Source organism: Calypte anna, chromosome 2 (assembly GCF_003957555.1).
Source record: "Calypte anna isolate BGI_N300 chromosome 2, bCalAnn1_v1.p, whole genome shotgun sequence".
NCBI classification, from domain to species: domain Eukaryota; kingdom Metazoa; phylum Chordata; class Aves; order Apodiformes; family Trochilidae; genus Calypte; species Calypte anna.
This window is the reverse complement of record NC_044245.1, coordinates 73,567,578-73,580,904: the sequence shown is the minus strand read 5'-3', so window position 1 is coordinate 73,580,904 and position 13,327 is coordinate 73,567,578. Positions and strand designations below refer to the sequence as shown.

General features: G+C 35.3%; 1 protein-coding gene across 2 annotated transcripts in view; it reads right to left on the bottom strand.

Moving 5' to 3' along the window:
* Positions 1 to 8,282, bottom strand: part of LOC103525550 (cadherin-10) — a 52,053-nt gene extending 43,771 nt beyond the window's left edge. For both annotated transcript variants that reach the window (XM_008490510.2, XM_030444769.1), the window contains exon 1: positions 8,052 to 8,282. In XM_008490510.2, the coding sequence (XP_008488732.1) occupies positions 8,052 to 8,282 (231 nt within the window). The remainder of the gene's footprint in view (positions 1 to 8,051) is intronic.
* Positions 8,283 to 13,327: the final 5,045 nt, after the last annotated feature.

Here is a 13,327-nt window from a genome sequence, read left to right as displayed (position 1 = left end):
TTGGTTCATCACAGAAGGTTGTCAAGTTGGCCAGGCATTTCTCCTTGATGAACTCGTGCTGACTGCTCCTGATAACTGTCTTATCCTTAATGTGCCTGGAAGTAGTATCCAGAATTAGCTGCTTCACCACTTTCCTAGGGATCAAGGTGAGGCTTAGGCTGACTGGTCTGTAGTTCCCTAGGTCCTCTTTCTTGCTCTTCCTGAAGATGCGGGTGACATTTGAATTCCATCAATATTTGAATACTTCTCCCAGTCATCATGGTCAAACATTATTGACAGTGGCCTTACAATAAATCTGCCAGCTCCCTCAGTATTAATGGGTGTATCTTATGAGGGCCCATGGACTTCTGGAGGTCCAGTTTGCCTAAATATTCCCTGGTCTAATCCTCTTCTACAAGGGATATATACTCCTTGCTCCAGCTTTTCCTCCTGGTCTCTGGAACCTGGGGTTTCTGAAGGCTCATCTTGCTTGTAAAGACAGGCAAAGGAAGTATTCAGTAGGTCCATCTTTCCCACACCTTGTGTCTCAGAGATGTCAGGTCCTCCATCTGAGAAATGGGCTGAGAAATGGGCCCACCTTTCCCATACTCATTCATTTGTTTCTTGGCACAGAAAGCCATTTGACATCCCTGGCCAGATCCAATGGGGCTTTAGCTTTCCCAAATTCATCTCTGGATGCTTGGACAATGGTTCTGTATTTCTCCCAGGTGTACTATCCTTGCTTCCCTTTGGTGTTTGAGTTTGGCAAGGAGTTCCTTGTTCCTTCACACAGGCCTCCTGGCATTTTTGCCTGACTTCCAAGTCACTGGAATGGAATCTTTCTTGATCTTGAGGAAGTGATCCTCAAATATCAACCAGCTCTTTGTGAGCTTCTTTTCCCACTATGGACTTACTTCATGGGTCTCTTCCAAGCGGATTTTGAAGAGACTGAAGGTTTTTTTTTTTCTGAAGCCCTGTACTGTAAGCTTGCTATTCACCCTGCTCCCTCCCCTCACTATCCTGAACTCCACCATCTCACAGTAACTGCAGCCAAGGCTGCCTTTTTACCTTCACATCCTTAATGAAGCCCTCTTGTTGATAAGTATGGAGTTCAGCACAGAAGCTCTCCTTGTTGGGTCCTCAGTCACTTGGAAGAAATTGTCACCAATGCACTCCAGGAATCATCTCAATTGTTAATGCCATGCTGTGTAAGTTTTCCCAGCAGGGTGTTTGAAATCCCCCATGAAGACCAGAGCCTGTGAATGTGAGGCTATTCCTGTCTTTACAGGATGTCATCCACTTGTTCTCCTTGCTCAAGTGGCTTATAGCAGACAGTCACTATAATGTCACTTTTGCCTGTCCTCCCTTTAATCCTTACCCATAAATTTGCCATTGGCTCCCCTCTTCCATCCCCAAGTAAAGCTCCATGCACTCCAGCTGCTCTCTCGTATAAAGGGTAACTCTCCTTGTCATCCGTTCCTGTCCTTCCTAAAGTGCCTGTATCTCTCCACTTTAATGCTCCAATCGTGGCAGTCATCCCACCACATCTCTGTAATCTCAACAAAGTCACAGCCTCTGACTCATTGTATTTATTTCCCATATAGAGTGCAGTAGTATACAGGCTCTTAAAAGTGAAATTCCAGCATGTTGAGCTCCCAAGGAAAGTTATGGGGATATGTCCACAATGACCTCCTGTAGACACCTTGTAGGCACCTCAATTACATAAGGAATTACAGTTACATAAGGAAGTTTCACTGAATTTAATCAGATTTGTATTGACTGAGTAAGGTGACTATAATTAAAGTTTAAATAAAACCAATGCAGCATATTTTATTCTATGATACCATTCTTTTATGATTCTTTTATGATATTCTTTTAAGATACCAAAATAATTTGGATATAAATCTTGACAGAAGATTTATGTGTGTATGCATACATACAAGACCACATCATCGGCCCAGCGAACTGTATTCCTCAGCTACTTTTGCTGGAAACAGAAACTCTACCACAATGTTCACAGCTAAAAATTAAGAATTCTACTTGATTTGCAATGTTAACTGATGTTTTAAAAAAAAAGTGTTCTGTGGACTACATAATGAAAAATTATTTATAACTTATGAGAACTGTGTTGAGGCCCACTCAATATTTCCATAATTTCCATAAAACTTCTATGACGCTTGCTGGCATTTGTAAGACATCAGAAGCACCCTTTTTCTAATCTCCAATTAATTTCCTGTAATTTCCTGGTTATAATATTCTATTTTCCAATAAAATATTATAAATTGATTATACTGTTTGTGTTTGGCATTTGCTGCTTTTTTGTTTGCTTTTTAAAATCTCCTTTACTTCTTTATCATTTATACCAAACCCACCTATTCTTTTGTTTTGTATATAGAAACATAGAGAACTTTTACATTGTATTTTTTTCCAGAATTAAGCCCTGTTTAATGAAGCTTTAGTTTCTGTCCTGCATAATATTATCTCTGTCCTGGTTTGGGCCAGGATAAAGGTGATTTTCTGTTTTACTACTTACAAGAAACTTAGCTAAAAGCAAAAGTACAAAACAGAAAATCACCTTTATCCTGGCCCAAACCAGGACAATCTCCTACTTCCTTCTTTTGGCAGAACCCCCTCCACACACACTTACTAATTGTCTTTCATGTACACAGTCTTGCATTGCACTTGAAACGCTATTCCTTATTCCTTCAATAACTTTGTTTTCTATAGCATGTCATCATCCCTTCCTCGCAAATGCATTAGTGTTACAAAAATCTCTACCTCTCTTCTTAAATGAGAAGCCTTGATTAATCCCATGCAGCTTTTTCCAGTGTCATACAGTTTAGATGTCCTCCAGCTATTACATTTATTTGCTTGGCTTTTACTAGAAAACATGCCACTCCTGACACATAGAGAATGGGATGTCACATAACCAGACCTAACTAAAGAGATAATTAAGAAATCAGTTTCTTTATCTTTCAGCTGTATTTTTTATATAGCAGACTCATCTTTTTTGAACGACCTAAGACATCCTGCTGATTGCTAAAGGTATTTCTAAGTCTTCTGAGAAATCCTCTGAGGAGACAGCATCCTCAGTAGAAGCACTGTGAAAAAATTTGGTCAAATTCCTTCACAGTCTTACAAGTGTCAGAGACTTTTAAAGAAAAAAAAAAGGAATGGAGAGTTCTGTAAAAAAAATAATCAATTTACAGAAGTCCAGTATCCTTCCTGGCTCCATGTCCTCATACAGATATTTATCTGCTATTTGGCAATATCCATTTTGCCTTTCCTAAAGCTCATTTGATCTATTTCTTCATATTAATTTAGCATTTCACAAGCAACTCACTTTATTAAAAGTCTTTCTGAATTTTAGTAATAGGCCTGAACATTGCATTTCTCTATCTTTTCATTTCCTTCTTCAAAATGGATTGCTTCGTAACATTTCTTTAATCTCCTATTCTTTAAAACATGAAATTGCTATAGAACTCTCTATTTTTCTCCCTGTTTGCTTCACCTGTTATAGAAGTAGTAATTGTTCTCACTGTCAACATTTAAAATATCATTTTCACTTTAATTGTACTGAGTAAAATTTTTTATTACCATGATTGCCTAGGTATTAATAGTTGCTAATTATTCAATTAACTAAAAAAAAAAAAAAATCTTGAATATTTCCGCTTCCTAAAGATCCAGTTTTCAGTGGAATTAGCAATTATTAACATGGAGATACAGCAATTTTAATTTATGCATATTTTATGTCAAATTCCATACCTTAAAAAAAGGATATGCAACAGTTCTCAGTGGAAGATGAAGTGCTCAGTAAAGGAAGAAGAAATCTTTATTATTACTTTATGTCTCTGCATATCAAATGTAATTTATTCTACTGATCACTGTATTGTGGCATATATATTTAGGATAAAAGCAAAGGAGCAGTTGTGTGGGACAGAGGAGTCTTGTGAACTGCCTGATATTGCCTGACCTTGAAGGAGAACAAAGAGCTGTAAATAACCTGAGGAATTTGACATCTTGATGTTATGTCCTGGTACCAGGTGCCTCTGGTGGGAACAGGTAGATAAGGTTTTATGTAAGTACAAAGAGCACATTGAGATTGTAGATCAATCTACACCCATTCTTTGGACAACAAAAATTGACAATGAAGGATAGTATTATTACCCCAAACTTTATATCAAGAAGAAGCACTATGTTTGCAAGTTGAAAGGAAAGGAAGTGGTGAAGGAATAAAAGTTCAGAAGCAGAGACAGCACTTACACTTTTGCCTAAATAAAAATGAATAAAGAAAAGTTAATTCAGTGTGGGCCTGCATTGCATGTAAAATAAATCTAAAACCAGGTCACATAACTAGACAGAAGACCATAGATAGGCAAGTAAACAAAAGGCACAAAGTATTGGTGCAAGCCAATATGAAGAAGCAAGGCTTTTCTACAACTAGGAAGAGAGGAACAGAAGAGATGGACAGAATTGCAGTTGAGCAGGGAGGTTTTTTTCAATTTATATTGAAGAACATTTTTGGGGTACTTTTTTGGAAGTATCTAGCTTTTCTTCCTAGAGAAAATCTTGTGTGCCCAGGCACCTCAGTGTTACAGTGAAGACAGCACTCTTTGGAGTTTTCAATGGTACAGTATCATGAATATCTCAGAATATAACATTCCTTCTTTCAGATTACATTTTCCAGCTGGTTGGTTGCATACAATCTATTTGGACATGAGTTTTAACATGCCAAGCCACCTAATTCTTCATTAATGCCTTTCTAAATTTTTAGATATGCTCAGACATATAAGGTACTTTGCATTTGAGTGACAGGCAGATGGATGGTCTGTGAATTGGATCTTTGAAATGAAACAAGGCAGTTTCTGTTCTCGGATTTGAAGAGTGAATGAACACATCTACAGCTGGACAACTGAAATTACTGCAAACCAAAATATTGTCAAAGTAGAGAGCAATTTTTCCCTCATTAGTCACTCTCCTTTAGCACTCTCAATTAGATAGTTTTAAAAGACTTAGAAAATAGAAATAAATCCGTTTAAGAAAGTAACACTGAGTTGGAAAATGATAATTACTTACTCATGCAAAAGAATTCTAGTCTGCCAGGGACTTCAGATACCTTGACTGTAAAGTTATTACTGCCTCAAAATAGAAGTCATTGGATGTCTGGGAGAACTTGCCATTACAGACTGTCTGGTTCAACTTACTTATAATTATCTTTGAAGACAAAACCACTCATAAATATAGCGAAAATCTAGCAAGAAAACACTTTAAAGCGTGAATAACAAATTTTAATTTCTTAGAACTCTCTGCCTCTGGGTATTTTGTTGCAAGTCACCCATTTTGCCTCCACTCTTCCTTGCTGTATATATGGGATTTTTAAAAGGTCATCTGCATCTGATTTTAAAAAAATAAAAAAAAAATTATAAATCAAGAGAGGGGGAAGAAAGTGCCTAAAGCACCAGCCTTTGAATTTTTGTTGAAACTATTAGCTATTTATACATTTATCATTTCAAACAAGGTATAGGTCAGACATTTCTAAAGCTCCCTTTTCTATTATGTCTTTTGATTCCTTGAGAGAACAAATGTACTGTGATGAAGAGGATTCTAATTTTCCTCAACTATGGCTTAGAATATAAATCCTTTTAGTTTTATTGCTTCTTTCCTTTTTGGGAGCATTTTTTCCTGGCAAGGACATGCAATTTTAAAACTGAAAGAGAAACTGAACTGAATGGAACTTCACAGTTCAGACTAAACTACTTCCCTGTTTCTTATGTATTTTGAAGCATGATGTCATTTTTAGTGCAATATATAACCATGCACAGAATCTGTTTGGAAACCACCCAAGAGAGTTACGACTCTTTTCCATGAAGGCAGCAAAATGTGTCTTTCTCGTGATTTTACACCTGCTGGAAGGATGCCCATAACTGAGGTTGTATTCCCCTGAAATCTTCCTGACAACTGATGAACACTACTGCACTTCATTCCTCCAAAGAGTGGAACTGTCTCTTGTAAAAATTAGTTTAAAAATGGCAGATCACTGTTACTGGGATTATTAGAGAGAGAGAGAAAACCAAACCAAAACAACCCCCACACACAAAACAAAAAACCCAACAAAAAACAAACAAACAAACCCAAGAAATCCATTCCAGTCCTGTTTCACTGTGAAGCCCTGGAGTTCCACTGTGGGCCTCTCTTCCTTCTCATGCATTCAAATATTTGCCAGTCCAAAGAGGTAACTGGGAATACTCACTTAGGTCTTTCATCTACAGTGCCTGGCACATCTGACCAAAAATAACATCAGATAATTTTGGCATTGGGGATCATCCCCACAAGCAATTACACTGAGCTTGCCCTCACTATGCCCAACTGAAAGCACCCAAGCCCTCTTGTTACCAGAGAGCACTTTTAAGAAAGTCATATACAAAATATTTTCTGGATATGCTTAAAACAAACCGAAGTTTTTCAGAAAAAGTTTGAAAATGCATAATACTTTATAGTTACACAACTTTATTTGAAACATGATTAATTGGCCTTGAAACTATAGACTTACATAGAGAAATAGAAGTTATGAATCAGCTGCAATATGTTAAGAAAGAAAAAAAGAGCATATATAGAGCATAAAAGAGCATATATAGCATATAGCATATATTCCTGCACAGAAAGAGGCATAAAGGAAGCATTAACCATAACACTAACCCCAAGTATGAATAAAATTATATGAAGTTTAAGATTTTTTTTTCAACACCCCTGCATTATTTATTTAATTTGTGAAATGTATCTTTTTTCAGAATTACTGTCTTTTGAACATTTGTGCACAGAAACTTCAAAACCAGGTTGTATAATGCATCTATATGTCTGATTTCCCACGCTACTCTTCTTTTTGTGGTTTCAACCTCTACTGGGAGCTACAATTGTAATAATTATTTGTGGTTCTGCATATACAAAACTTATTCATATTCATTTGATTTCTACCCTTAGAATGACCATCCTCCTTTCTTACAATAATAAATACTGACCTGTAGCAACCAGTGAATGTACATATTTGCCACTATTTCACATGCAGTAAGGAACTCTTCAGATGCTATGGATTGGATTACGTATCCCATTCATTCACTGACCCTCATTTCCATCATATTATTCTTAAAGAACACTCTCTTATTCTGTCATAAAACGCCTTAAACAGTAACCAAGTCAACGCATAAATTTCATTGTGACTTGTAGCTACTGGTTTCAAGAGTAGTGAGTTATTCAACAGTTTTCAAGATCTCTTGATAGATACACAGATGCAGGATAAGAGATTAGGAAAAAAAAACAACACACCAGTCATGATGTAAATCACAACTCCAGATTAATCTGATAGCCTCAGTTTTGGAATTTTTGTTCTTCCTTACAGTGGCACATTTATCAGCTATTACTGATATTTAAAAAAATCACAAAATGCTTAGTTTTGACTGAAATCTCTCTAGGGTATATATTTTCTTCTAGTCATCGTCTATGGTTCTATAATCATAGAATGGATAGGGCTGCAAGGGACCTTAAAGATCATCTATTTCCAAGACCCCTGAATTGGCAGGAACACCTCCCACTAGACCAGGTTGCTCAAGACCCCATCCAATCTGGCCTTGAACACTTCCAGGGGGGTGGGCTGCCACAAATTCCATGGGCAACCTGTTCCAATGTCTCACAACCCTCAGAAGAATTTCTTCCTAATGTCAAGCCTAAATCTCCCCTCCTAATGTCTAGCCTAAATTTTCCTCTTCAAGTTTTAAACTATTTCCCCTTGTCTTCTCACTACACACCCATGTGAAAAGCCCTAACCTAGCTTTCTTGTAGACCCCCTTCAGATGTTGGAAGGTTGCTATAAGGTGAAATAAGATGTCTTCATTTGCTTAATTCAAATATTTTAAAATAACTTTAAATAGCAGTATTATTTTAGTAATTCTAGCATTGACAGCTAGATATATATTGCTTGGAAATCTGCTTCTTACACATTAAAAACCATAGAAACTAAGACTCTGCAGAAAGATAAGTAAACTTGACAAAAAATGCAGAGATCTTATTAAGAAACCTACCTTGCCTACATACTGATAATCAGATCCTGTGTATTCCTCTAAAAGAAAAAACTGGTTCCACATCCATCCTCGCTTCTGGCGGTGAATCGCTTTTCCATCATTCCCTGTTGCGCGTCCCCCAAAGCTTTTGGGTCTGAGATCAGGAGTCCTTCTGAACAGCATTTCAGCATGGTGGGGGTGTGGCAGCCACATCCAGAGCAACAGAAGAAACAGGAGTTGATGTATTGTCATAGTTCTCCACTGCTGATGCACTTCAAGACAGTCAGCGATGTTTTGTTTTCCTAGACTTGCTTTATGTGTCTCTAGTTGCTGATGCAGCCCAGTAATTCCCAGCAACTCATCTCTGAACTGTACATAGTAACCAAACCCTGAAAGTGAACAGGCAAGAGACAGTATAAGTTGAAGTGCATTCCCTCCTAGAGTCAAACATCCTTGCGACTGCACACCCATAGATACAAAGAACAAAAAGTAACCAGGTTATAAATACAAAGGTTTTCCAGATAAGGAGAACATTGTGTATATAAAAGAGAGTGCCTTGAGATGATCAACTATTTCCTCATTAAAACATTTCAGTTTAAAAACTTCTAAGAATATTCTTTATATAGTGTAGGGGATTAATATTGCTGAAACTATACATTAAATACCTCTGCCTTTGCTTCAAAAGTTGTTCTGAATTACAAGAACTGCAGTATTTTAATAATCTTGCTATTAAGAGAACTTAAAATCAAACACAAAGTAGTTTTAGAAATGAGAGAAAGGTTCTCAGAGTGTTTTAAATGGTAAAAGAACATCAAATGCATCAGAAGAAATACATGACATGAACCAAAATTTAAATACAAAAATTTCTTGAGATGATCTTGCAATATGCAGAGATGCAAACTTAGCCTTAAAATGCAGGGAGTTTTAAAAAAGGCAGGCCTGTTTTGAAAGTATCCTATATAACTAATTTTGTAAAGTTTTGAAATAAATCTCATTGCCGGAAGTGATATTGCAGAGAGAGGGCAAGCCTCTCCCAAACCATCTTTGGTTTATCACCACTTTCTTTTTTCAGTTTGCTTTATTTTCTTTTTTTTTTCTTTTGAATTTTAGTTTTTCCTTCTTTTTCATAAGATGTTATTTCAGCCAGACAAATTTAGCTAGGTTCTCTTCAATTACATCCCAGCATTTAAAGAGTTAGCACTTTTTGCTAGTGAGAATATTTTCCTGCAGTAAATCATGAAAAAGTATGATTTGTCTACTTTATGGGGATGGAGTGTTTATTTTTTAATTTATTTTTAGCATGCTATCAGAAAAAAATACATAGATGGTGGTTTCAGTTACTTGGATACTGTTCCACGTGTGGCACTAAATTCTTTTGAGTGTTTTTTTCTTCTCTTTTCTCATTTTGACAAGTAACAGTGCACACAACAATCCCATGTGCCTTCTGACTGCAATAACATTATAGTGTAACTCACTATAATCTTTTTATTATTATTTACAGTAGAGCTATGTAAAAGGTCTAAAAAAGAATTTTATGTAAAAAAAAATAAAAATTCAGTTTGCTACTGAAGTGCTACTCAAGATATATCCAGTAAGCCTCTGTAGATCAAAAGAGTTTGTAATAAAATGTCAGGAGTGTAGAGTGGGAAGCCTATGATACGCAGCACTTTCTTACAGCTGGAAGACTCTTCATGTGCATGTGCATTTGTGTTTGTGGACAACTGGAAAGATTCAGTTCAGAAACCATCTTTTGTCTTCAGAGTTAAGTTCTCTCAGGAGGGTATTTCTACCTCTCCTCCAGCATTTGGAAGACTAAAGAATTTCTCAAAGCCACTGCTTTCAAGGACTTGAGCTCCAAGACTTTTCACAGTAACTCACTTCCTATTCGTCTTCATTAACACCAGATTATATATCTTTTCCTTTAACCCTTCTTCCTTTCTCCAATAATACCAGAATACCATATACCAGAATAACATATATATATATATATATATATATACACATATATATATAAAATATACCAGAATAACTACCCAGAATAACATATGCCGAGTTATATAACAGTGTGCAAACTGGAGAAGTGGTTTTCATCTTGAAGATCATTTATCACAATATTTATGTTCTTTGAAACAAAGCGAGAGAAGAGGGCTATGATTTATTCTCAATGTTTCTTCTAAAAACCACAGGAATTTCAACCTTGAAACTACCTCTTCAGGATATATTATTTTCCCTAAATATTTGAAAGCTTTTGGTTTTGTTTTTGGGTGGGTTTATGGTTTGTTTTGGTTTTTTTTCTTTGGTGTTTTGAGTTTTTTGCGCTTTTTTGTGGGGTTTTTTTTTCAATGAGTACAGTATTTTATTTTATTTTTGAAAGGGTAGGTTTTCTTTTTTTCACTTTCTTGTTTCCACCAGTATATATTCCATTATTCACACATTATTATTATTATTATTATTATTATTATTATTATTATTATTATTATTATTATTTGATGCAAAATTGTTGTTAATTGACAATTAATACTTCAAAACAGACTGAAAAAAAATAAAATAAAAAGTACTGGAATAAAGAAAATGTTTGAAGAAAATTGTATTAAGGAAACATCTTAACATATAACTATAGAAAATTTACACAAGTCCCAGATGTGTAATATGTGGTGTATGTTCTGTGCGATCCTGCCTAAACTGGAGCAGCTGATGCAGGAAGATACATTTATCAAGCGTTTTTTCTAGGAAATAGGAAAGAGGGTCTGAGAACTCAGCAGAATGGTAATAGTTTTGCTGGCTTCAAGTAAGTATTATAAAGAACAGAAATAGTTTTAATTAGCTTTAAATACTTTTATGTTAAATTATTTGTTTATGTAGGAGGGTTTTTTAATTTATTTGTAATGATTTTTCTTGGAACAAAATCTAGTATGGAGGAGATGGACCAGTCATCACTGAAGCTCTGAATCATTTCACCTTTAGCCTTCAGCTAACAACTTTAAAACAATGAGGCAGTCTCCTCATGTTAATCACTTCTGTATCTCTCAGAAGAAAACATTTTAATGCAAGTCCAATGGTATTAATGTGATTTTAAGTGTAATTTTTGCAAAATCTGGGAAATACATTTTGCTTGTTCAATCCTGCAGCTCCCTTATTAATACTAAAACATACCTCATACCATTTGAAGTTCATGAGATTTAACGGCCACAAAAGATGAACCATGAATACCCTTAAATTATACATTTCTCAGAATTTGATTTACTGGTTGCTCCCAGAGGTTGTTCTTTAAGAGCTTACATTTATTTCTTCAGTAAACATTTTTCCCTTCTTATCTATTTTCCTGTACTGATATACAGCTGCTTTTACAAATCAGCAGAATTAAGCTTAAACTAAAATCTGTAATACAGATCAAAAGCTTGTCTATTTATTTTAATCAATAAATTTTAATCTCTGTTTCCTATGGAGACCAAATCTGAACAGCAAAAAAATTTACTTGGGATAGACACCATCTACAATATTTGTTCCATATCTAACCCGGTGGTTTATTTTTTGCTGTTTGTAGAAAAGAAAGATACTTTTGAAACTATAGATGCTTCATGACAAATTAGGTTAAACTACACCAGAATTTTGTGAGAGCAGTCTTTAGAATGGAAGACATTAGATCACGTTATGTTCTTGTCTTCTCTTGGTCTGCAGAAGTGATGCCAATAAAGCTGATCTTGTATACAAACACAGTGACAAAATATTTTCTATCCCATTTCTCCAAATCTTCAGTTGCTCCCCAGTCACCAGTTTACAGCTACCACCACAGGCCGAATTAATTTCTCCAAAGTGGTGAAAGCCACTGGTCAAGAGGCACAATTTCTACTATTATTTCCACACTGAAGTAGGTAACTTGGAAAGGTCTCTTTGTCTTTCAGTAGAATTCTAACTCCCGACTTGTGTCATAAACAAAATTCAAAACTCTGGATTGATTTTGAAAGCAAAGGAACAATTTAAAAACCTACTAAAAATGGAAGAACGATATCAGCTAAGTGCCGAAAAAGCTGCATTTTCAAAAAGCCTCAGAAGTGCTCAGGTCAGGTAATTTAGTTGCATTATTTCCCATCTTTTTATCAAAAACTGGATTAAAGTTCTAACGCTTTACAGCACAGTGTGATGAAGCATGTACTTTAAAGAGACACCTTTGTAAGACACTCCTATTCAAAACATAACAAAATATTTCTGTAAGTATAACTTAGAGGTACAATTATCCCTTAAGATTAAAAATAAGAATACTTTCATAAAGGTTTTTAAGAGTACTTGAAGCAAACAAGTGAGCTCTTTCAATTGGTCATTTCTAAACTGATTCTAATGTCATAATCCCCTGTATTATAGATTTATGCTCCTTGCTTTGTCTATTTTATCACAATGAAGCTGCCTAAAGTCGTTCATAATGTAATTGCTTAGTTCTGAAATAAAGAGATAACTGGTAAACTGTCAATAAGCTGTTTATTTCATAGCCTCCACCAGAGCACTTACACTGTTCTCCTTTTTAGATAACTCTTTCCTATCTGAATATACATATACTGGGTTAGCTTTCATGTGTCTTGGTAGTCAGCCAGTATTTTTCTGTTAATATCAATGAACAATTAGAGATATTTTTATTTTTTTAATTTAAGACCATTAAAAACTCCTTAAAATAACAAAAACAAACAAAAAAACATCTCCCACAAAAAAAATCCCCCCCAATTAAAAAAAAACAAAACAAAAAAACCCCTAAACTAAACCAAAATTAAAATCAGCAAAGAAGCATTCCTCCAAATTATATAAATCATGTGAAAATGTACAGAATATGATTTAAAAAAAAAAGAGCAAAAAGATCATAATACGTTGCACCATATAGGAAGAAACTACATAGGCACAGTTCTGGAAAAACAATTGAGGAATAGTAGTATAACAGTTCTGAGCAGCCTGAATATGGTGGATTTTTTTGGTCTCTCACTTTTTAAAAATAGAAGGACAAATAGAAGATTTGTGAACAGGAATATTATTCTTAAGAAGTATGAAATAATCCTTCCTCTCCACTCAGCCTCACTTTAAATGCTGTGTCCAGGTTTGAACATAAGAGAACCGACATGCAAATGAACAGAAATAAGGCAAGCAACAAAATGTTTAAGAAAAAAGTGTTATTTCTGAGGAAAGAACAACTACACCTATTTGCCTAGTCTACAGGAAGAAAAAAAGATGAAGAAGGTGGTAAGACTGTGGCTTTCAGAAACAGAAACTGTTGAAAATAAGGATTTATTCTCAACGCACATCACAAGTAGTATTAA